General features: G+C 36.4%; 1 protein-coding gene and 1 long non-coding RNA gene across 2 annotated transcripts in view; one reads left to right on the top strand and one right to left on the bottom strand.

The window, feature by feature from the left end:
• The window catches only part of LOC129442755 (uncharacterized), a 119,498-nt gene extending 100,474 nt beyond the window's left edge, over positions 1-19,024 (top strand). The window contains exons 5-6 of the long non-coding RNA XR_012358149.1: positions 7,444-7,570; positions 18,016-19,024. This is a non-coding gene — a long non-coding RNA (uncharacterized lncRNA). The remainder of the gene's footprint in view (positions 1-7,443; positions 7,571-18,015) is intronic.
• Positions 1-23,917, bottom strand: part of kcnt2a (potassium channel, subfamily T, member 2a) — a 34,570-nt gene extending 10,653 nt beyond the window's left edge. Inside the window, exons 1-23 of the mRNA XM_055203023.2 lie at positions 23,573-23,917; positions 22,255-22,334; positions 21,686-21,782; positions 21,505-21,549; positions 21,359-21,407; positions 18,616-18,675; positions 18,299-18,373; positions 18,001-18,084; positions 17,740-17,834; positions 13,895-14,075; positions 12,456-12,620; positions 11,029-11,165; positions 9,927-9,990; positions 9,645-9,753; positions 9,450-9,558; positions 8,782-8,931; positions 8,364-8,563; positions 7,457-7,667; positions 6,961-7,066; positions 6,567-6,751; positions 4,576-4,647; positions 1,867-2,001; positions 1,115-1,226 (exon numbers count right to left, since the gene is read on the bottom strand). Coding sequence (XP_055058998.2) covers positions 1,115-1,226; positions 1,867-2,001; positions 4,576-4,647; positions 6,567-6,751; positions 6,961-7,066; positions 7,457-7,667; positions 8,364-8,563; positions 8,782-8,931; positions 9,450-9,558; positions 9,645-9,753; positions 9,927-9,990; positions 11,029-11,165; positions 12,456-12,620; positions 13,895-14,075; positions 17,740-17,834; positions 18,001-18,084; positions 18,299-18,373; positions 18,616-18,675; positions 21,359-21,407; positions 21,505-21,549; positions 21,686-21,782; positions 22,255-22,334; positions 23,573-23,667 — 2,616 coding nt within the window. The 5' untranslated portion in view covers positions 23,668-23,917. The remainder of the gene's footprint in view (positions 1-1,114; positions 1,227-1,866; positions 2,002-4,575; positions 4,648-6,566; positions 6,752-6,960; positions 7,067-7,456; positions 7,668-8,363; positions 8,564-8,781; positions 8,932-9,449; positions 9,559-9,644; positions 9,754-9,926; positions 9,991-11,028; positions 11,166-12,455; positions 12,621-13,894; positions 14,076-17,739; positions 17,835-18,000; positions 18,085-18,298; positions 18,374-18,615; positions 18,676-21,358; positions 21,408-21,504; positions 21,550-21,685; positions 21,783-22,254; positions 22,335-23,572) is intronic.
• Positions 23,918-24,464: the final 547 nt, after the last annotated feature.

Here is a 24,464-nt window from a genome sequence, read left to right as displayed (position 1 = left end):
AAATGTGATTTAGTAGACAAATCTTCTTTCTGACGTGACGTGTAAGTCAAATGGATATTTACCTCAACATTTATCACATTAAATCTACAGTTTGTGTTTGTTTTAGATTCATTTGAATTCACCACTATGGTGATTAGTGTTCCCTTTAGTGGCTTTTGTCTCTTGACCTTCACAGAAATGACGTTTCATAGGCAAATTGAAGTGTCCCTAAAGGCTACGGAAAATGTTCTGTAAATCTACGGAACGTTCAGTTTTTGAATAAACGGAAATTTTGTAAACATAACGGAAAAGGTGCCGGTAATTTTCTGCCAGGACATTATCCGTTTTTACGGATTATTTTTTTAGAGTGTATATGTTTTCATTATGATTGTATATAAGCAATATAAAAGATAATTGAACATTATATTGATTTCATGGGTATGGACATTAAGTAAGGAATAATTGACGATGGGTCATTGAATTATTAAAAAAAAATAATGCACACCCGAGGTGTGGCCGTTACACCTTGGGTGTGCATTATTTTTCAAATAATTCAACGACCCGGAGTCAATTATTCTGCTTATACTATGGTTACCACACCTCAAGACATAGATCACATGATATATTTAAAGGGATTCGTCCTGTTTTTGTACTTAACTTGCTATTGTGAGTAGGACTATTTCTTCTGTGTCTCATCCAACGGCTCTTTTACTTGTTCCAAAACGTCATTTTAAAGCTGGCAATGGAGGCTTGAGTGTTGATAGCATTCTAATGCAGTTATTAATGAAATTATTAGAAAAAGAGCAAGAGCGACAGAGACACAGAGAGAGAAAATAAGAAAGAAAAAGAGAGAGGGCGAGCAAGAGAGAGATTGTGTGAACGAGGCTACCTCTGTGCGTCTCTAAACAGCACTGTTATTGCCTCGGAAAATCGTCTGTCATGTTGTTTTTGTTAGTCCGTTATTACAGTGAACTATGCAAAGTGATATGGAACTGTTGTGCGGTCAAGAGAGCTGCCTGGAACTATGTTTGCCAATTTCCCAGAAAATAATTGCACACCTCAGAACGTTCATCAGATTCAAGCATTCAACGGACCCGTAGTATAAATGGAAATAGTTTTATAAATGCTCACTCACCTTTTGCAGTTTGGAGAATGCTTTTGAGTAACAGTCCTTTGCGCTGAACTGCATAAATCTCATGTTAGCAGGATGGGTGAGCTCAGTGATGAGGTTGAGGCCAGAGAATAATCTACAGAAACGCTGAGTGTTTATTTCAGTTTCTCCACAAAACATTTCATTTATTCAACAAGCTAACTAACCAATCCAGTGTTTTAATTTTATATTCATATATAATAATTGTATGGTTATCTAGACTGCAACAAACTGTTTTAAGTTTTAACTGTTTTAAAAACTAAATTAAATCATATTTTACTCACCCTTATGCACCCTATTGTAGATGTACACTAGATGCCTTCCTTTCTTTAGTTGAACAAATGTCATTATGCAATTTTTGCATACAGTACATCCATTATTAAAGTCCAAATGATTTTACTGGGTTAATAAATGTTTTCTGAAGTAATATGATACAATATGTTAGATATAAGACAAAATAAGATATGAGAGAAAATGATACAATGATTGTGAGCTTATTTTGTGTTTATCTAAAGAAAGGAAGACATCTGGGATTGCATGAGGCTGAATAAATGATGAAAGAATTTTCATGTTTGGGTGAACTATCCCTACTATAAATCAATTAAAGAGTATTGCAGCTAGAGTCCTATAGGCAATGTAATATAGTAACTAAATAAAGAGATCAAAATTTCTCGTACATTGTACATCAACTAAGGAAATGTTGATTTGTTTTGGGCAGATGAGATGAAGTTTCTTACCTGAAAAGAGTCTGAACATTAACAATGGTTTTTGCATCAGCCATATAATCTTCCTTAGCCCTCATGGTGCTCTCTTTGTCTACAACCACCATATTAGCAGCAAAAGAGACGCCACAGCGCAAAAGGTTATCCAGACTATCAAAGAGATAAATAGTAACCATTAAGAGAAACTCTTAGTAGGCAACTTTAAATAATATGTCTTCGTGTTATATTAAGGTTTAAATCAATGATATCTATTTACTTCTTTCTTAAAAAGATGTTCGATGTGAGCAAAATGCACTGTAAAAATGTTTGCACTTAAATGTTTAAATATGATGAACTTGGATTTACAAGTCATTTCAACTTAGATTTGTTTATCCTGACTAGTGATGAGTTGCTGTAACTTAAAAACATAGCTTTGAAATAATTTAAGCTAATTGAACATTCACAAGTTACAGAAACTCATCACTTGTCAAGATTAAAAAAATGTTTAAATGACCTGTAAATCCAAGTTAATTATACTTAAAATATACTTAAACATCTTGACCTTCGCGACTGAATTTATTTATTAAAAGCATCCAATAATTAATATATTTTAATTTGGTGTCAAACTAGCCAGCCCTTTTAGAGTAACAGCTCAGTTAAAGGGGACATTTTACAATACTTTTTTTAAGATGTCAAATAAATGTTTGGTGTCCCCAGAGTACATATGTAAAGCTTTAGCTCAAAATATTATATACAGCGGGAAAAATAAGTATTTGACACATCACCATTTTATTAGTTAGGGGTTTTGTAAGTGGGCTATTGACACAAAATTCCACCAGATGTAGCCATCAAGCCAAATATTGAATTCATACAAAGAAATCAGAACATTTAAGTATACAAGTTGAGTCATATTAAGTAAAGTGAAATGACAGGGAATATGTTGAACACATGAAGAGAACAAGGTGAAAAATGGCATAGAAAGCCCAGAGATCACTTGAAATCTGTCAGAATTGAGAGAGAAACCCTGCCCCCTATCAGTTCTAATTGATATCAGCGCTTTAGGCCTAATTGATGGAATATAAAGGCTTCTAATTACCCAGGAGGCACACAGGAAAGACTTCATGATGGGTAAAAGAAAGAACTCTCTCAAGATCTTCATAATAGGCGCATTTCCAGAATGCTGAATGTTCCTGTTAGCACTGTGGGGGCCATTATTCAGAAATGGAAAAAGCATCACTTCACTATAAACCGGCCACGATCAGGTGCTCCACGTAAGATCCCTGTTCGAGGAGTCCAAAGAATAATCAGGAGAGTTCTCCAAAGGCCAAGACTCACTCGGGCAGAACTTCAGGAAGACCTTGCATCAGCAGGTACTGTTGTTTCAAAGAAAACTATAAGCAATGCACTGAACCGCCATGGCATCCATGCACGCTCACCACGCACGACTCCATTGCTGAACAAAAAGCATGTTGAGGCTCGGTTAAAGTTTGCGAAAGAGCATTTGGCTGTGGATTATTGGGAGACTATAGTATGGTCAGATGAAAGCAAAATTTAACTTTTTGGCAGTCATTCTACACACCATGTTTGGAGAAGAAATGGCACTACCCACCACCCCAAGAACACCATACCAACAGTTCGGTTTGGGGCTGCTTTTCAGCAAGAGGTACTAGCCGACTTCATATTATTGAAGGCAGGATGAATGGAGAAATTTACCTGGACATTCTGGATATAAATCTGCTGCCATCTACCAGAAAGCTAAAAATGAAAAGAGGGTGGACATTTCAGCAAAACAATGATCCCAAACACAAGGCCAAGAAAACGATGAAGTGGTTTCAAAGAAAGAAAATCAAGTTGCTTGAATGGCCCAGTCAATCACCTGACCCAAATCCTATGGAAAATTTATGGAGAGAACTGAAGATCAAAGTTCATAAAAGAGGCCAAAGGAACCTTCAAGATTTAAAGACCATTTGTGTGGAAGAATGGGCCAGAATCACACCTTAGGCAAAGCAGACGACTGGTCTCTCCATACAAGAGCCATCTAGAAGCTGTAATCACCAACAAAGGCTTTTCTACAAATTATTAAATAAAGTGTGTTCAATACTTATTCCCTGTGTCACTTCACTTTATTTATTATGACTTAACTTGTATACTTTTAAATGTTCTGATTTCTTTGTATGAATTTAATATTTGCCTTGATGGCTACATCTGGTGGAAATTTTGTGTCAATAGCCCACTTAGAAAACCCCTTACTGATACAAATGCTGATGTGTCAAATACTTATCTTCCCCGCTGTAGATGTGCCGTTTTAAGTGTGCCCTTTAACATGCAAATGAGCTGATCTCTGTATTAAATGGCAGGGGCGTGGTTGGATAGTGCAAATTAGGGCAGTAGTATCCCATTCTGACATCACCAGAGGAGCCAAATTTCAATTACCTATTTTTTCCCATGCTTGTGGAGAATGGTTTACCAAAACTAAGTTACTGGGTTGATCTTATATACATTTCCTAGGTTGATAAAAGCACTGGGGACCAAATTATAGCACTTAAACATGGAAAAAGTCAAATTTTCATGGTATGTCCCTTTAAGGCTATAATAATGTTTATTGTGTGACACCAAATTACCCAGTAACACTGTAAAAAGTTAGATCTACTTAAAAAAAAAAAAACTTTAGTTGGTAACACAAAAAATACATTTTCACTTAAAGATGAAAAATTTTTTTAGGTGTTGTATGCTACTGTGTCATACTTGTCGATTGATCCAACCAAGTAATAGATCATAGGGAACCAACAGACAGTCTCTAGAAAATCTGCATCAGGCCTGCAAGATAGAAATTAAAATTAGGAACACACTGCACAAACATGACCTCTAAACGCAAAAATTAGCACAGCTATTAAGATAAAACAAAAAAAGTATCACATTATCAAATGTTTAAAGAAATGAATGGTAAAACTTTCTATGAAGCCCATCTTTATAATAAATTATGGCCCCCTTTATAATTGTTTATACTTAAAGCCATCAATAATGCTTTCATAGAGGTTAATAAATGTATTATGACTTAAAATAAGTAACCCACATCACGGCTATTAACAACAATATAAAAAAATTCAGTTATTTGACGAAGAACTAATTATGCATTACTAATAAGTAATTAATACTTATAAATCAGTGTATAGTGGATTATGAGCATCAGTGTTGGGGGTAACGCATTACAAGTAATGTGCATTATGTAATAATATTACTTTTCTGAAGTAACAAGTAACGGAATTCTGTTTGAAATATAAACAAAAGGCGCCTTTGTGATAACTAATCTCATTGCTTTTTAAATGTACACATTAATATTTGAGTTACTTTGTCAAAAAGTAATGCAAGTTACTTTTTTAGTTTAATTAATTTGGTAAAAAAAATTATATACTGAATTAAACTAAACTACTAAACTACTATTATGCGTACACGCCTGTGTGGGAACAGTTTGAGTCAGAAACTGAGATGGCAGGCCAGAGCTCGACATTCTTGTGATGAAATATGCAATTTCTGAATGCACAACTTTCCAGTCAAAAAAACACATGCAAGGCCTGAAACAGATCAAGCCTCAGACAAGAAAAAGTAACGCAAAAGTAACAAAAGCATTACTTTCCATGAAAAGTAACTAAGTAACGCAAATTAGTTACTTTTTTTGGTGAGTAACTTAATATTGTAATGCATTACTTTTAAAAGTAACTTTCCCCAACACTGATGAGCATGCACATTGAAAAAGCAAATGCATTACTTATAAGTTATAATAAAAATATTATAAATATTTCTATAACTGTTCTTATAATAGGGTTTAGGTGTTGTTTTGTCTTTATAAATATATTTATAAAATAGTAATAGTAATAATTACCTATAAACAATTATAAAGGGGGCTATAATTCATTATAAGCATGGGCTTCTAGTGTTACCTAATGAATGTTAAAGTAATATTCTACTCATTTTCAATATTAAAATATGTTATTACCTTAACTAAGAATTGTTGATACATCCCTCTATCATCTGTGTGCGTGCATGTAAGCGCTGGAGCGCGCTGCGACGCTTCGATAGCATTTAGCTTAGCCCCATTCAATCAATGGTACCATTTAGAGATAAAGTTAGAAGTGACCAAACACATCAACGTTTTTCCTATTTAAGACGAGTAGTTATACGAGCAAGTTTGGTGGTACAAAATAAAACGTAGCGCTTTTCTAAGCGGATTTAAAAGAGGAACTATATTGTATGGCGTGATAGCACTTTTGGGAGTACTTCGACTCGCCTGAAAAATCCGCTCCCCTTCTCACTCTCATAATGGGAGAGGGAGGGTGTTACTGCGCCGAGTCGAAGTGCTCCCAGGGGTGCTGTTGCGCCATAGAGTGTGGTTCCTCTTTTAAATCCGCTTAGAAAGGCGCTACGTTTTATTTTGTACCACCAAACTTGCTCGTATAACTACTCGTCTTAAATAGGAAAAACGTTGATGTGTTTGGTCACTTCTAACTTTATCTCTGATTGGTACCATTGAATGAATGAGGCTAAGCTAAATGCTATCGAAGCGTCGCAGCGCGCTCCAGTGCTTACTTGCACGCACACAGATGATAGAGGGATGTATCAACAATTCTTAGTTAAGGTAATAACATATTTTAATATTGAAAATGAGTAGACTATTCCTTTAAATAAACACAATAAATCACTGTGCTAAAAAGAGAATTACAGATGGGTAAAGTGTTTACTCTTGTTCCAGGAGAAGCACAATTGGGTAGATCTCATTCTGTGGTCTGTATGAGGCTCGTAATGGGAGAATGAAGTTGTACAAGCCATTTCCTGCTACCTCAGCAGACACTATGGTGAGCTTATTCATCAAACTGTATGCTTTGACATCATCATCGTCTTCGTGGTTGCAAGTCTTAGACAAAAACTGACAAGACATGATGGTAATGTGCAAAGCAATTTAAAATCAACATAAGTCAAACAAAATAAACCATTAAGCCTCAGATGCCCCCACTAAATATTTGAAGCTAAAGTTTTTGATGTTAACATACTTTTTCTGATCACAGATCACAGATTAATATGCAAAGATATTGTAATCTTGTAGCTGTCCTGAATGTATGTAAAGACTTACAATACCTTTACCAGCTGCATACAACATTTAGGCATTTTCTCTTTCCGTAAATGGCACAGTGTCTGGGAGTTTCCGATGTAGGGTGAATTTGGGGGATATCCCCTGACGTAACTGAAGACATAAAAGATACAGGAAAAGTTAAGACAATGGCTGCGTCTAAAAACTAAGGCAGTTGACGTGTTGCCTCAAGTGGTAATGACTTTGACGACAAGAAGGCAGCTCCGAGAAACGCATTTCGACAGCCTTCATAGGCAGCGTAACTCGATCAATCACGTTCCCCGGGCACGCCCACGCATACAGTAGAATTGTGGGACAAGACGGTGGAATTAAACCAAACGTTGGATTCGGACGTGCCTTGATGCCTCTGAAATATATAGGGGATTTCGGACATAGACAATATCTTGCCCATAGCAACAATCTGGAGATTATTTATTGTTTCATTGACATCGCTTTCATGATAATATAAAGCTGACGTTTTTCTTACTCAGACGAAGAACCAACCTTTCACTGCATTCATCTCCACTCACATGGATTCTTGGATACTCTGACCGATCACTGGACACGTCATCAGTCTGTAAGATGGGAGGAGCTGGGATTTGTAGAGCAGCAGATGTGGTAGGTTTTCTTTTCTCAGATGTTAAAGGTTCAGTTGAGAGTGAGGGACCTAAACTGGATGGACTGTCTATATCCTGAATGTCTATGGCCATGCTACCTTTAGGAAATTAAAATTAAATCATCAGAAAAAGAAATAAGATGATCTTGAAATATATCTTTCATAGATGCAGAAATGTTTTAATCTATTTTTTCATTTGGGGCATTAAATAGATATTTTGTACGTTACAGCATTTTTTGTTTGTAATACTATTTTTCTAGTAACAGTTTGTGGAGATGCAAACTGTTATTTTAGACAACATAAAATATATTTTTGTAATTAAATAATGAATTATTTATATTGGATAATATTCAAGATTGTAAAATTGCGCCCAAGGTCAAAGTGCTGCGAACTAAGTGCTCTTCTGTCATACAATATAGTTCTCTTTTTTTCTGCTCAAAAAATCTCCATGTTTCATTTTGTGCCACCATACTTACTACTCATGTAATAGTCTTTAAATAGGGAAAACATTGAAGTGTTTGGTTGCTTCTAAATTCATTCCTGTTTGGATCCTAAGGAGTGGTTGGGAGTGAATGGTGCTAGGCTAAATGCTAACACATTCACGAAGCGCTGTACAAAGATTAATTGCCGCATTGAAAAAAGATAGTTATGTATTAATTCGTCTAAGTTGAGGTAAAAACATAGTAAAATATTGAAAAACTGTGGTGTTTTCCTTTAAGCCTATGTGAGATTTAAGAAACAACTCTATTTTTAAAGCATGTTTTCAATTTTATGAAAGCTTTTTCTGGCACATACTTGCGACAATGCTACTCATCGGGACTTGATTCTTGGGGCTCTTTTTGCTTGATTTCTTGATTTTGAAGCATGAGTTCTCTTCCTTGGTAATATTAATATAGAAGCACATGTCTAAAGGTTTCATGGTGTGCTGAGGTCCAGGGTTCAGCAGAATGCTCTTGGAGTCCTCAGGACAGACTCCAAAAAGACAGATGCCATACCTAGAAATAATGAGAAGGAAACGTAAAATTAAAAGTCCAAAGTTTTAGCTCATTGAAAAACACTGATATATATGCCATATTTCTTCTAAATGTGGCATGAATCTATACATTCTGATCTCTTCATCAATAAACATCTTTATATCCCTTATTAAGAAGAGTTCATGAGTTCAAAGCGATCATTTCTACATTTTAACATCATGCTTTTTTAATATACTCACTTTTTATATGAGTGGAAGGAGGCACAAGGAAAACTCATTCCCTCGTACTCAGAAAAGAAGACGCTGTCTTTGAGAACAATGTTGTACACCTCATTACCTGAACATTTGTCATAAATTCTGTGCCAGTCTTCGGGAGAATATGTGCCCTCTCTGTAGTTGGAACATATATGAAATTAAGAGAAATCAAAATCAGAAATCGTAAAATATTCAAAGGCATTTCAAATTCTCCACATGAGGTTGCAAAACAAAGGTGTAGTTCAATGAAATTGTGAAGGAGCATGAAATTATAGGAGTTGTCATCTGGAAATCAGATGCAGAGCGATCTTTAAAACATACACGGGGTTCTATTCTCGTCATTGGCAAGGAAGAGTTTTCTCTTAATTGACGAGTTATCTCGTCAATGGCGGCGAAATAGTTCATTGTTTTTTATGATGTTATTTCACAGTGCATTAACAAACGTTAACAAGATTTTAATAAAGTATTAATAATTGTTGAAATTAACATTAACAAAGATTAATAAATGATGTATAAGTGCAGTTCAATATTAGTTTATATTAATCAATGTAGTTTACTAATGTTAACTAATGATCCTTATTGTAAAGTGTTACCTACAATTTTCATATTTGGGTGAACTATTCCTTTAAGTGTTACTGATATGTTGTACCCACAGGCCTTGTGAAGTGTGCACCAGCAGGGTGATGAGGGTGGACGTAGCAGGACAGATGCAGTTCAGGGCCAGCATGGCGTATTTAAACTCTTCCTCGCAAACTATGTGATCTGAAGAAGAAAAATCACATAATTTATTGTTCCTTTGCAATTATACATTGTTTGAGTTGTTTTGGAATCATGACATTTTTTGGTACCTGCAAATTTTACATGAAGTTTGTTTTCCGGTTTGAGAATCTGGACAAAAAGACGACAATCAGGAGCAAAGTCCTTCACTGCCCAAGCCCGCAGGATAGTCTGATGATCCTAAAAACACATCATTTCAATTATTAACAAAGTATCTTTTTTTAATAAAAAACATTAAACAGTATCAACTATTTGCATCCACTGACCATGTAAAGAGTAGATAATACATTGCTTTTACATTCATTCTGCAATTTGTCACTTTTTGATCAAGAATGAATGTTATGAGTACATACTGCTGCATTGCGGTCTGCCTGACAGCGACTGGTTAGAATGAAACAAGCTTCAGCCTTATCCAGCCTGTGAGGGAGGATGGGTTGGAGAGATTTTATTGCTCTTAAATGCATGAAGGTGGCGTCCCATTAAAACTCATTTACATAGTAAATCGCACTGGAAGCCAAGGGAGTTGATTTTGAAGTTAATGTTCTAATCGATCTTAAGATAAAATTTAGTTCACTCTAAATTCAGTTGGGTTATAAATAAACCTATGCTGGGTTGTTGTTAACCAAACCATGGGTTGAAACAACCCAGCATTGTATTGAAACAAACAAACAAACTAGCATACAGTAGGTTTATTTATTAACCCAACATGTGTTCTGTACAATATTTACCCAGCATTGGGTTAAAAACAACCCAGCAGTATTTAGTCGCTGCGGACCTTCAGGGTCGTGGCAGTGACCAAAGAGCTCCTTTTCAGACTGACAAATCATTGTCCAGATCTTTTTACTCAGCCAACACAAAACCACATGTTGCATGTGATTATGAATGTGTGTTTATGTATCTAGTATTTTTTTAGGAATCTACACTTAATCCTCCTTCTGCATGTTAACATAAAGCAACCGAGATGCTGCTTTAAATACAATACGCTTTAAGTCCAGCTGCACTACTTCCCGAACCTCAGCCAGCTCCCTGCTCCCTGTCCGCCACCACCGGACAAACTGAGCAATCCAGGTGTGTCCGATTATTGTTGTTGTGACTACTGAGGTCAGGCACTCCTGGATTAATCAGCTTTTTTTGTGACTACTGAGGTCAGGCGCACCTGGATTAATCAGTTTGTCCAATAATGGCAGACAGGAAACAAGGAGCTGGCTGAAGTTCAGGAAGTAGTGCAGCTGGGCATAAAGCCTATTCTGTAGTAGTTTTCAATTGACTGCTCCTATGGCTGTTATTACAGGAAATACTAGAATAGATATTGTTGTTTTTGTACAGGTACAGTATAGAGCAGGAGTTCAGTTAAATGTAAAAGCTCAGTGTTTTCCTCATACACTTATAATGCAAAGCATCCTTGAAAATTAAGTGTTAAAGGCCAGACAAACCATATATTGTATTTAAACTCACTTGGCCCTGACCAAATCTTCGTCTTTAAGAGCAGAGCCTTGTAAATATATGACCCTGTGTGACCACATCGGGATCTGCAGTATCTGTCTAACTTTTGTGTCCATCTCTGCTGGGCAAAGGATGATGACATAGTGGTCCTGAAGACACAGACACATTTTTTGGAATAACAGTTTGTTTTGACAGTACAGTAGAAAATACTGCTATTATCTTGAAAAATTACTTCAGTATAAGTATCAGTGCTGTCCATATAAACTCACTGACAACACCAGTACAGATACAGATCAGTTAACTCCAAGATATTTTTTTTACAAAGCTCACAGTTTTCTTTTGGCTTTTATTCAGCTGTCTGTACATCCATAACTCTTTCCCCGCCATTGACTAGTTTTCACATCAATTAACTCCCAGCCAGCGTTTTTAAACAAAGTTGCCAGGCAGCGCCAGCATTTTTTATGATTTTCACAAAAGTTCAATGCCTTCCAGAAAAATTTCTTCTATAAATGTATAAACATACAATATATCAAATAAAAGAACAGACTCCCTGGTTTTAAACCAAAAAATTAACAAACAAAAAAACTGTTTGAAAAAAGTTTCATCCTATCTTCATTTGATCTCTTTTATCACCTCTCAAATATGGGTAGGTTTCTTAAAAAATATAAAATTTGGAGCAAAAAGATAATCAAGGACTTTTGTTAGTGATCAGATTCAGAAACATGATTCAAAATATACACAGAAAGTGTTTTATAAGATGCCACTTATTGGATAATAGTGGAAATACAAATTGGCGTAAACCTCGTCAGGGAAGCATAATTGGCAGGGAAGGGTTTTCTCTTAATTGACGAGATTAACGCATCAATGGCGGGGAAGAGTTAAGAGAAAACACTTCCTCAATGACAAGTTTTTATGGCAATCCATATTTTCACTATTGTCCACTAGGTGGCGCTCTTACACAACTTCAAAAAAATCTAAAGTATACAGATCCAAAAACAGTAGAAACGTGCATGTTTTGGTCATCATTCTGAATTTGATTGCTAACAAAAATGCTATTATCTCAGATTATTGTTCAAAATTTGGTATTTTTGAAGAAACCTACCCATATTTGAGAGGTTATAGAAAGCAAACAAATGAAAATAGAAAATGTGTTTTGTTTAAAAGCAAAAGGGTCTGTTCTTTCATTTGATATATTGTATGTTTATATATTTTAAAAATAATAATTTTCTGCACTCTGAAAGAAAGGATGCGTTAACGGTCCTGTTCTTCCTGTGTTTTTGAATAAAAATACATACATCTTAACCTCTGCCTGCATTTCTGCATTCTTTGACCTTTGTGTGATCTAGTCATTTTTATTTTATTACAGTATATGGAAACGAGTTTCACCTTTTAGTGTAAAGACTCACACAGGTTTGAAATGATTGTTTTTGTGTGTGTACCTCAAGCCCGGGGTGGGCATAGAACTCATTTAGGAAATCCATAAGCCGATTGATTTTGAGTGAACTGACACATAGCACCACATGTTTTTCGGTTTCGGCTCTGTGCCTGCTGTAATTTCCTCCTGACTTCTGTCGTTCCATCCATAAGAAAGCCAGCTGCTCAAACTAGACAAACCACAGAAAAAAAAACACTTGTAGGTTATAATTGATCTGTCCCACATTTGGACTACTGTAAAGCTGCTTTAATACAATGCAATATTGTAAAAAGCACCAAAAATACATTTTAATTCAAATTAAAGGGACACTTTTTTTGAAAATATGCAGATTTTCTAGCTCCCCTGGAGATAAATATTTGATTTTTACAGTTTTGGAATCCATTCAGCTGATCTCCGGGTCTGGTGGTACCACTTTTAGCATAGCTTAGCACAATCCATCGAATCCGACTAGACCACCAGCATCGCGCAAAAAAATAACCAAAGTGCTTTCGGTCATAACATGGCTGCAGGAGGTGCAATGATATTACGCAGCCCCTGAAAATAGTCCCCTGCTATTGAAAGTTACCAAGGGGACTATTTTCAGATGCTGTGTAACATCATTGTGCCTCCTGCAGCTATGTTACAGCAGCAAAGTCCTTGATTATTACGCCAGAATGAGAGTATAGTTCCTAGACATATCTGCCTAGAAAATCACAACTTTTAATTGTCCATTGTTCTTAGTACACGATGTAACTACACAAGAGTCAAGTTTTAAATAGGAAAAATATTGAAACTCTTTGGTTTTTTTTTTAGCGCAATGCTAATGGACTAATCAGATTCAATTGATATGCCAAGCTAAGCTAAAGGTGGTACCACCAGACCTGGAGATCAGCTGAAGGGATTCCAAAACGGTAAAAATCAAATGTTTATCTCTAGGGGAGCTGGAAAATGAGCCTGTTTTCAAAAATGTGGAGTGTCCCTTTAATATTAAAATTCACTTGAAATACATTTTCATGATTCGTTGTTTTCTTGATTCGTTGTTTGATTTCAGTCATCACAATAACTTTGGCAGTTCTAAAATACCAAAATTAAAGTAGAAATAAAACCAAAAAGTACAGATGCACCAAAGTATCTGCAGATACAGATATTGATAGTTTGGTGGTTATATTAACTTGCATTAACTAAATTCTGAAGATTACATTTTCTGAATTTTATTCATTCATATAATGAATTTTAATAATGAACATTAAAATAGTGATGTTTCTTTACATTTTCTATACACAAAGCTCAAATTCATTGCATTTTGCTGTTCTCTTTTGATTGACAAGATATATCGCCCATGACGTTCGGCTGTTTTTAAACTCACAAACTAAACTACATCGCAGGGAAAATAAAAAACATAATGAACTGTACTAACCCTTTCTGGAGTATTTCTTGTATCAAAGGGAGATTTGTGGCAGTTACCTGGATAGGGAGGACCAATAAAGCAACAAAAATCATGATAACAACTAGAAGCTTGGAGGGCCAGATGTCAGGGATGACGTCTCCAAACCCCACTGTAGAGAAGGTCACGATGCAGAAGTAGAAGGAGTCAAAAAGATTAATCTTTCCTCCAGCTCGCTGTAAGTGTTCAACTCCACAAATACTGGAGTGATAAAAAGTCAAAAACACAAAGAGGATCATGTTTCAAAACATGTACTGTACTAAATGCAATAATATGTCTGGGAGGCTTATAATTAATATACGAGCCAGATTGAAATGTAATCATTCATTATATTATGAAATACACTTATGAATATTCATTACCATTCTATGGAAGAGCAAAAATATGCATTTAGAAAAATTTAAGAAGGTCTGCTAAAACTCTACATTTGCATAGATATTAAAGAGATCTATACAAAATAAGTGAGACGTGCATCTTCTTTTCAAGGGAAAATAAAGAACTTCACATTGACTTACTGTATGTGGAAAATGGCCATTAAGTGATGAATTCAGGAAATGTTAGATAATTTCTTTTGCTTTGACCCTCTTTTTGCATTAGCCCTTAAAATGACAAATTTATGAGCAAGCAGATTGTGAAAAAAATACTCTGAAAGCATAGAGATGCACTTTAGGGTAACATAATGGTGATCATTTAGTGTCTGCGGTATACTAATGATGAACACCAGACCACAAATCTATTATAATATTGGATAAGTCATGAGATAAAAGGAAAAGCTTTTGAGCCAATCAACCACAAAATATGATGATGGAAAGAAATAATGGAGAAAGTTAATATCGATGAGCTCAACACTTAACATTTCTGCTGCTTTTGACATATCCAACACAGAGTAATAAATATATTAATCATAATTAGTTCAAAGCATGTTCACCATTCTGTTGAAATATGTTTTACTTGGGTCATTGCAGAAATGGCACATATAAGGTTCAGGTGAAAAACATTTATGGGAGAAAATGAAATGGAGGATGAATTGCACTCCCTGGTAATGTTTATTTGCATGCACTAGAGAATGCAAACCATTATGTAAATCAGCCCAAATACAATTTGCATGTAGCACTTTGCATTTATTCGAATTGTCCTGTAGATCGGCTCTGAATGTTGTGAAGGAGGTTGTAGACTTTCACAATCTGATGTATTTGGAAGGGACTGTAACGCATCACTTCACCAATGCAATCCAAACAACTACAGTATAAACCACTATTCACATTCAAACTTGGGTCCCCTATGAGTACTTGAACCTATCCTAACCTAACCCATACGTGGCCCACACATGGATCATGTGATTCAGTTTTTTCATTATTTTGTGTATTGTTTCTAGTTGCATCTTTAGCAGGGGTGTAAAGTAACTAATCACAAATTCTCTCATTTCTGTAACAAGCTTTGTCCCAGGAATTATACGTTATCAAGCAGTTTAAATATAGTCTATGTTTACTTTACTTTAAAGAAAGAGCTGATTGGATTAATCAAGGAGTTACTGGGTGGTGGGTCGAAATAGTCTCATCAAATCCAACACAATATACATAGCCAATGGTTTGTTAGTACTTTTTTTTAAGAAATGTAGAGTTAAAGAGAAAGGTAAATAGAGAAAGAGATAAAGAGGAAGGTAAATAGATAAAGTGTAAGTAAGTCCGTTATTAGGAAGTGAGGTAATGGCGGAAGAGATGGGTTTTTAGCCGAGTCTTACAGACAGGTTCAGTGTCAACAGATCGTGTCACGACTGGCAGATCATTCCACGGTTGTGGAACAGCTCCTGAGAAGGTACGCGCTAGTGTTTTTTTCCCTTTTTGAGATGGCACAACAAGCAGTCGCTCGGTGGCAGAGCGCAAGGATCGAGAGGGTACATAAGGCTCTATAAGTAATTGAAGGTAAGGGGGTGCTGACCCAGTGGTGGTTTTAAAGGCCAGGAGCAGAGCTTTAAATTTAATGCGAGCTGCTATAGGAAGCCAGTGTTACTTGACAAAGAGAGGAGTGACATGTGCCCTCTTTGGCTCATTGAAGACCACTCTTGCCGCTGCGTTCTGAATCATCTGTAGGGGTTTGGTCGTGCAGGCTGGAAGCCCAGCCAGTAGCGCATTGCAGTAGTCCAGCCTGGACAGGACAAGAGCTTGGACTAGGACCTACTTAGCGTGCTCATTTAGGAAAGGTCTAATTTTCCTTATATTGTAGAGGATGAATCTACAAGAGCGAGCGGTGCTGGCAACATGTTTCGTGAAGCTAAGCTGATCATCAATGACCACTCCCAGGTTTTTGGCAATCCTGGAAGGCGTGATGGTCGAGGAACCTAGCTGAATGGAAAGGTTGTGCTAAATCTTTGGTTCAGATGATATGACAAGCAGTTCTTATTTCGCAAGGAAAAGCTGGAGATGATGATCCTTCATCCAGAGTGAGATGTCCCTCAGGCATGCCGAGATGCGGGCAGAGACCGTGGGATCATCAGGGTGGAACGACAAGTGGAGTTGAGTGTCTTCCGCAAAGTAGTGGTAGGAAAAGCCATGTTTTTGAATGACAGAGCCCAGGGGTGTCATAAAAGAGCAAAAAGAGCAGCGGTCCAAGCACAGAGCCTTGATGCACCCCGGTATCGAGACGTTGTGGTTTGGAGACAGGATACCCGAAATGACCTATCTGAGATACGACTTGAACTGATAGATCCAGTAAGATCAGCACGGATGATTTGGAGGCTGCCCTTGCCACTTCATGTGGACTTTCTGTCTCTGCCTTTAATTGCGCATGCTTGCTTAGTCTACGAGTCCGTAGGGTGTCCCATCTGTCACTTTTACGCTCCGAAGTGTGCTCATCAGTGCCCCCTTTGAACCCTTGATACGGACTTCGGCAAAGCCCACACTGCAGCAGGATTCGCACACTCTACCAACCCAAAAGTCCTTGCAAAAGATCAATCAGATCAATTGGACGACGTAAGGGAGGAGTTCACACTGATGGGCAACTTCTCTTCCTATTTCCAGCGTGACGCTCGATGTCATCAAAGTGTGGACTCTGAGGAGGTCCACAAGTCCAGAGTGTGCCATTTGGGACAGGGCCATTAGCGATAGTAACCGTTGACGACCGGATGGAGCATGTCTAGTTGCGCAACAAAGTTAAGACAAGTTTTACTTTATGCAAATGATAAGCGATTTTCTGAAGCGATTACACTATGCACTTTGATGGTTGCAGCTTAAGAGAGTCAACTTTGTTTAATACCAATAAAAGACTGCAGTTAGATTTGTGTAAATAAGGCATTTCAGTTAATGAGTGAAACATACATAAAATGCTCATTTACAAGAAACACTTCAGACGCACTTAGAGGGTTTGGCATCTGATCTCCATAAAGCAAGCAAGTTCATTAATAGTTTTGTTTTTGTTTGCAAATGTGTGTTAATATTGTCTGTCAAATAAATGTCCCGGGGTTTTTCATATTGTTATTTTTTAATGATTCATACAATAGTGTGTGTGTTCAATACTTTTGGGTGCACTGAATATTCAGGGGTATTTTCCCATTAAGGTAGCAACACACAAGGGACAAATAAGGATGTGAATATTTGTGGTGGCTAAGTGCTCCTCTCTCTCTAAAGCGGAAACCACAGACAATTAGCACAGACAATAAGTGTTTGAACCGAGAACTGCACAGCTAATGCTATAGTGTCAAATGAGACTGACAAAGACAAAATTTAACTCACCCACTCAGTGGCCTGCTTAACAAGCAGTTTATGGTTGAAATTCATCTTTGCAAAACACAATCTGACTGTTTATACCGTAAATGAGAATGTGCATGGGTGTCCACATGGGTATCAAAATAGATATTTTGGTGACTTACAATGTGAAAATGAGGCACATGATGGTGGAGATGAGAATGAGGACCTGGTTGAACATGGCTGTCTGTGTACGGTGAATGGCACGATGAAGGTCGTTCTAAAGGGAGAATCATATAAAATGTAGTTGATGTAAGTTTAAGTTTTATATCATATTTGTTTTAATTATGAATTTGTTTTTGATTATTTGAAATGTTTAGGGCAGTAATTACACTGTTAATTCTGCTCTCTGAATGACAAATAAAAAGTGACATAACTATACTCACGACTATGTTTTCCAGAGCGTGCTTTGCCAGCCAGCAGTTCAGAAACACTGGGATGAAGAGGTTCCGGAGTGGTCGATAAAAAATCTGTTATGGTGAAGAGCACTCAATTTAACCTTGACAAAATGCTTTTCTTAAGTTACTTAAACATGAGTCAGTCTAGACTTGAGTCACTCGAGAACTTTGCTGACTGTAAAAATTAACCATCTAAATTGGCAATTTGTTGAAGCAAATGTATTTGCATGGACTTTAAACCTTTTACAGTTACTGTACTACTGTATCTGTAAATGACAATACTTACTGAAATGAGAAATGGCACTGAGTCAATCATTTCCAGGATAAATGTTATTCGAAAAATCTGCTGCCTTATGTTCCCCTAAGATCAGTACATAAAAAACAGATATAGCACAGATGGTTACAGTAGTTGAGTGAAAATAACAATAAGTGCCTGAACACTGTACTCTTATCATTTATTTAATTCTTCACACTGAGAGTTGGTATTTTTTTTAGGGATCATATAGTTTGTTGCACCTGTTTTCATGTCACTATTGAATGATTATGCTAGTAAATTAAGCAGACAAAGGATATTGTATAGGATAATAGTATTAAAAATAATACCTTGTAGCTTAAATACATCACTAGGATTCTTGGGAACAGACATGCGATGGCAACAGACACCTAAAGGACAGAACGTCAAATTAAATTTCCATATGTACAACATATATTATTACTAATCACTTTAACAGTCAGATATTACATAGACCCTTTTACAGCCCACGTGATCAAATAGTTGCACGCACATTTTGGCAACGGGTGTGGCGTTGTTTCCCAGTGGTATTCATAAGCAAACATTGACTTTTTATAGCGCCTTTCCATGGCTCAAGGCCGCTTCACATAGTATAATACAGTACATTAACACCTTCACCTATACAATACAACACATAAGACCATATACACAATACAAATACATTAGATCAGATTCAACAACATTATCCATAATAACTATTGAAGAGATACGTTTTAAGTTGGGCCTTAAAGGAACACGCCCACATTTTGGGAATTTAGCTTATTCACCGTATCCCCCAGAGTTAGATAAGTCCATACATACCTCTCTCATCTCCGTGCGTGCTGTAACTCTGTCTGACGCAGCCCCCGCTAGCTTAGCTTAGCACAAAGACTGGAAGTGGGTGGCTATAGCTAGCATACTGCTCCCAATAAGTGACAAAATAACGCGATCATTTTCCTATTTATGTGTTGTGATTTGTATAGTCAAACCGTGTACAAATAACAAGGTGATATGAGACACAGCGATCTTTTAACAGTATACATACTGAGAACTATATTCTCAGAAGCACTGCCGCATGGGCGGAGTGATTTGCACAATTCTGACCGAACTCTCTGCTCCTCACCAGGGGCTTCTCGTGTGCTGCGAGCAGATCACTCCGCCCATGCGGCAGTGCTTCGTCTTCAGAGAATATAGTTCTCAGTATGTATACTGTTAAAAGATCGCTGTGTCTCATATCACCTTGTTATTTGTACACGGTTTGACTAAACAAATCACAACACATAAATAGGAAAATGATCGCGTTATTTTGTCACTTATTGGGAGCAGTATGCTAGCTATAGCCACCCACTTCCAGTCTTTGTGCTAAGCTAAGCTAGCGGGGGCTGCGTCAGACAGAGTTACAGCACGCACGGAGATGAGAGAGGTATGTATGGACTTATCTAACTCTGGGGGATACGGTGAATAAGCTAAATTCCCAAAATGTGGGCGTGTTCCTTTAAAGGTATACAAAGTTGGTATTGTACGAAGTGAAAGGGGTAGGGAATTCCATAGTTTGGGTGCATTGACACTAAAGGACCTACCACCTAGTGTGGACAGACGAAAACGGGGAATGGACAAAAGACCAAGCTCAGATGATCTGAGGGACCGGGCAGGAGAATAGGGGCAGAGAAGGTCAGACAGGTATGGAGGTGCAAGACCATGTAATGCCTTAAATGTGAGAAGCAATATCTTAAAGTGAATGCGTGACGCCACAGGTAGCCAGTGAAGATCATGCAGTAGTGGTGTAATGTGAGCAGAACGCCTGCTCTTATATGCTCTTAATTTCTCTCGGGTGTATATCTAGCCACTGTACATTTGAAGAGTTTGGTTCCAAAACGCAATAAATCCATTTTGACAAATTTTGGTAAAAACGTGTTTTCTATACCAAGAAAGTGACAAGATGAAAACAACTATTTTCTGTTACAAACTTTCACACAGCATCTTTAGGTTATAAAAACATAAAAAATTCAAATCCATAAGTTGATTTTCAAAGATTTATTATAAAAACGGATTATTTTTTCCACAAAATGCAATAAATCCATGACAAGTTTTTATTCAAAATGCTATAAATCTATTGAATCAATAGCCTATATAAATGTGCATTCATCTTTGCCATGTTATATTCATTTAGTTGACTAGTTGTACACACTAATTAAAAATATAAACATTAATGTTATTAATCAAAACACTTACTTTGTCATATTAAGAACCCTGTCCTTGCGGTTACTTGACGTCTTCGCTTAACGTCTTTCACAGCGATCGACTGTAAAATGTTTTTGGTCCTGCTCGATTTTCGTTGACTTTGAGTAAAATTATGTACAGTTTTTCATAAAATCCTCTGGGGTCAATGTGTTAGCATGAGAAGCTTGATGCTGTCGGGAGAACAAGCACCCGTCTCCCGAGTGCCTCTTAGGGAAAATATTAGATGCTGATGGCTTACGTTTCTTTCCCACCCACAGAAAACCATCACAGGTTTAGCAATGCAATTAAAGTATTATTTTGTTTTGTTTGTTGATCACGAAGTACAAAGTAGATGAGGAAAACCAGGACTCCGTGTACTACGCGCGTCCGCCATTGTTTGTTTACATTGCGTGAACGGTGGGCTGTAATATCAGAAATGGAGTTATTGCGTTCTGTAAAAAAGTGGGAGTGGCGTTTGTCGCGTTTTGGGAAAAAAGGGAGAAAAGATGACAGAATAACACGACGGATATTGGATTTTGCGTAAAATTAAGAATTTACTTTTAACTACTGACCTGATATAATGCTGATTTTGGCAGTAACTCATTTTTTTCAAAAATGGCGTTTATTGCGTTTTGGAACCAAACTCTTCATTTGTCCATCTGCTAACATCTTCTATCCACTCCACTAAAGTACACGGATCAGGTAGCCGGATACCATTTGATAAAGTCAACTTTCTCTGTCTGTGTTGCTTAATCTGCTCTGCTCATTCTCGCCATACTTCCGTTGCCAAAATGCACGTTGCTACATCATCAATTTGTACAAACAGTAAAAGGGTCTATAGCTCAATCTCTTTACCTGCATACACCAAATCTCTTTACTTCGTCTAACCCAAATAACCGAGGCCCTGACAGAAGCAGAAAAGGTTATTAAAATCATGCAAAAATGGAAATCTGATGTAATATTCATTTTTTGTCATTTTGTTGTGACTCAGAAATACACACCAGTTGATATTAAGGAGGGTATAATTTTTGTATTGGCAATCCAAGCTGTGATGGAAGAAATATGGAAGAAATACAGCATTTTGCAAAAATAATTTTTTGGAAATATTTTGGAGGCAAATATCTAAGCAATATCTAAGTTGAATAAAAAAATAAGAAATGGATGGAAATAATGAATATTTACCATGCATGGTCCGGTTCGTCGTCATCCAGCACTCGGGCCATGTACAAAATGCAGCTCAAAAGGTTGAGGGAAAAATAAAGCACTCGCACTTTGAGACCTGAGGAATTAAACAGATTTTATAAGTTACTTCAGACGTTGTTTTCTGATACACATTTTTTTATATAATATCTGTAATTTATGCATTTTACACAATACATATTTTAAATAATGTCAGTACATTTAAATCCAATGAAATTTATGTATTTTTTAAATTCATTTAGGGGTGGTTTCACGGACAGGGTTTAGTTTAATCCAGGATTATGCCTTATTAATATTAGGTCATTTAAGAAGTTTTTACAAACATACCTTACAAAAAACACTACAGGTGTGCAAGACAAAAAATGTACACGAAGTATGTTAAAATTAAACAAGGTAAGGTGTTTTTAAATTAAAGCAGCTCAAACATGCATTTTAGGATAAGCCCTGTCCGAGAAACCGCCCCATAATGAATTTAGTTGTTTTCATTGTGTTAAAGCAAAAATGTAATTTTTGAGTATATAACTGGATAAATAAAGTGCAAAGACACTTACTTGATTTTTGGTTTTTGATAAAGAACCACTGCAGACGTTCTTTGAGATTGTTCTCATTGGTGTACAATTCAACCTGCACCCTATGAGCCAAAGCAAATAGATGTTAATAACAGAATTAAATAAAATCAAAAACCGTCTTTAATACGTTTTTTTTTTATTATGATGACTTTTATTTGCACTAAGGTTTAATTTCGGCATGTTGTATATTTGGTTTAACCTTTGCAAACAATACACTTTTAGTAAAAATAGCATTTTTAGACCGGGTTCACATTCGGAAGTTGTCACAAGGGCTATTTTCAGTATTTTTGTTTTTGGTTGTTTTCACCTATAACTGTTCTAAGTGAACACAATTAAACTAACTACACTATAGCACAGTGGTTCCCAAACCTTTTCAGCATGTGGCCCCCCTTACGGTGCATTCCTTCGCGGCCCCCCAAAGAAAATTTGTGACAAAAAACTGTTCATCAAAATTCATTCAAAACTCAACATTTTAATAAAAAAAACATTATATTATACAAAAAAGTAGTGCTTTTGGTAAGTAGCCTTATTTTTTTTAGGTTTAATTACACAGAATTCATGATAAGTTAATTTATTTCATAAAATGTCATAAAACTGGGGCCCCCTGGCACCATCTCGCGGCCCCCCTGGGGGCCCCGGACCCCAGTTTGAAAACCACTGCTATAGCAGACATACAGGCAAATGTCAACTACAATGATGATTTGACACCAAAGGTTTTACTTTGTTTACACTGTAGGACAAAAGTATTTTTATGTTTGGTCTGGCCAGGGCATGTATTTTGTTGTAAGTATAAACAGTTCATTAATTACATTTTCTCAAATAGTTAAATATTTTTTGTGTAACTAAAAGTTTTGTGCTTCATTACTTGGTTTCATAACATATGAATATTGAATGTGGCCTACAGTAAATTGTTGCTAAAAGCAAATAGCCTTTTAGGTATTGTGTAAAAGCTTTTCTTAAATTGTTATGCATGACGTTATTAATGTAATGTTATGTATTATATTTGACCCCATATAGTGTGTTGGGCCATGTAGTTAAACAAAGTGACTTAAACGTGTGTTAAACGAATTAGTTTCAGCTTTAAGGCACATGCTTGTCAACGTAGGCTACTGTACCACTCCATTTACAGTATAGCACAGCTGCACACAACATTAAAAAATTATCAACATTAACATAGTAAAGCAATGTTAAAGATAATCAGGTTTACCGAAATATTTACTATGTAGGCTATGTGGTAATGTGACAACAACAGCATTAATTATTGCGTTTTAGCTAATGAGATAAATCGAGATGCACTTACTTGTTATCGTTTGGCCATATCTGGTCTCCAATTAATAAGTCCTTGAATCTCTGTTTAAGAGGCAAGTTTGCGCCGTTGTTTTCTGCACTAACCATTTTCTTCAAAGAGTAAATCAAACTCCAGAACGATACTTTTATATAATCCCAAACTTCTCTTTTCTGATGTATTGAATTCTTTATATTACCCTATACCCCATTTCATTATCCACATTAAGAATGACGTAAATCTTCAGCTTCAGTTTCCAAACTTGTTGTCCTTTTTCTGCAAAACAATTGTAAACGCTCATGTATAAAGACGAGTGAGTGAGTGAGTGAGTGAGTGGCGTAGTGCGCGATGTTAGTAGAGTCAGGATCACTACGTCACTGACATCCCATTAACATCAGCATCTTCTCACAGGTGCCGCACAAGAGGCGGGAACACAAAGCCACTTCTGTAACAAATTAAAAGTCACACTTTCCTAAAAAAAATTAACTAACTGACTTTACCGTAACTTTAATAAACAAGGTAATGTGTATGTTATTGTTTTTGCTGCAAATATTGATTTTATTAAAAAAGAGAAAGGTAGCTTTACCAATAAATGTCCAATAAACAGCTACATTTATTATAAATAATAATTAGAAATTAATTTAATACAAACAGACATCTTGGTAGTAAGACCATTTTCAAGATTGTTATGTGTAGCCTTTAATAAAAACGATTTTATTTGTTAATGTCATATTAGCCTACGCTTTGTACTGACCCAGCTCTTTTTTCATGCAAATCTCACTGTGTTGTTATAGACATGTTAATATTTGACCACAGGGAGGCAATGTTACTCAACTGATTTCCCTCACATCTCCCTCATATTAAATGCAATCTTCTGCTGAAAGATATTTACCTTATGCAGTATTTT

Source organism: Misgurnus anguillicaudatus, chromosome 2 (genome assembly GCF_027580225.2).
Source record: "Misgurnus anguillicaudatus chromosome 2, ASM2758022v2, whole genome shotgun sequence".
Lineage (NCBI taxonomy): Eukaryota > Metazoa > Chordata > Actinopteri > Cypriniformes > Cobitidae > Misgurnus > Misgurnus anguillicaudatus.
This window is presented reverse-complemented; position numbering and strand designations above follow the sequence as displayed.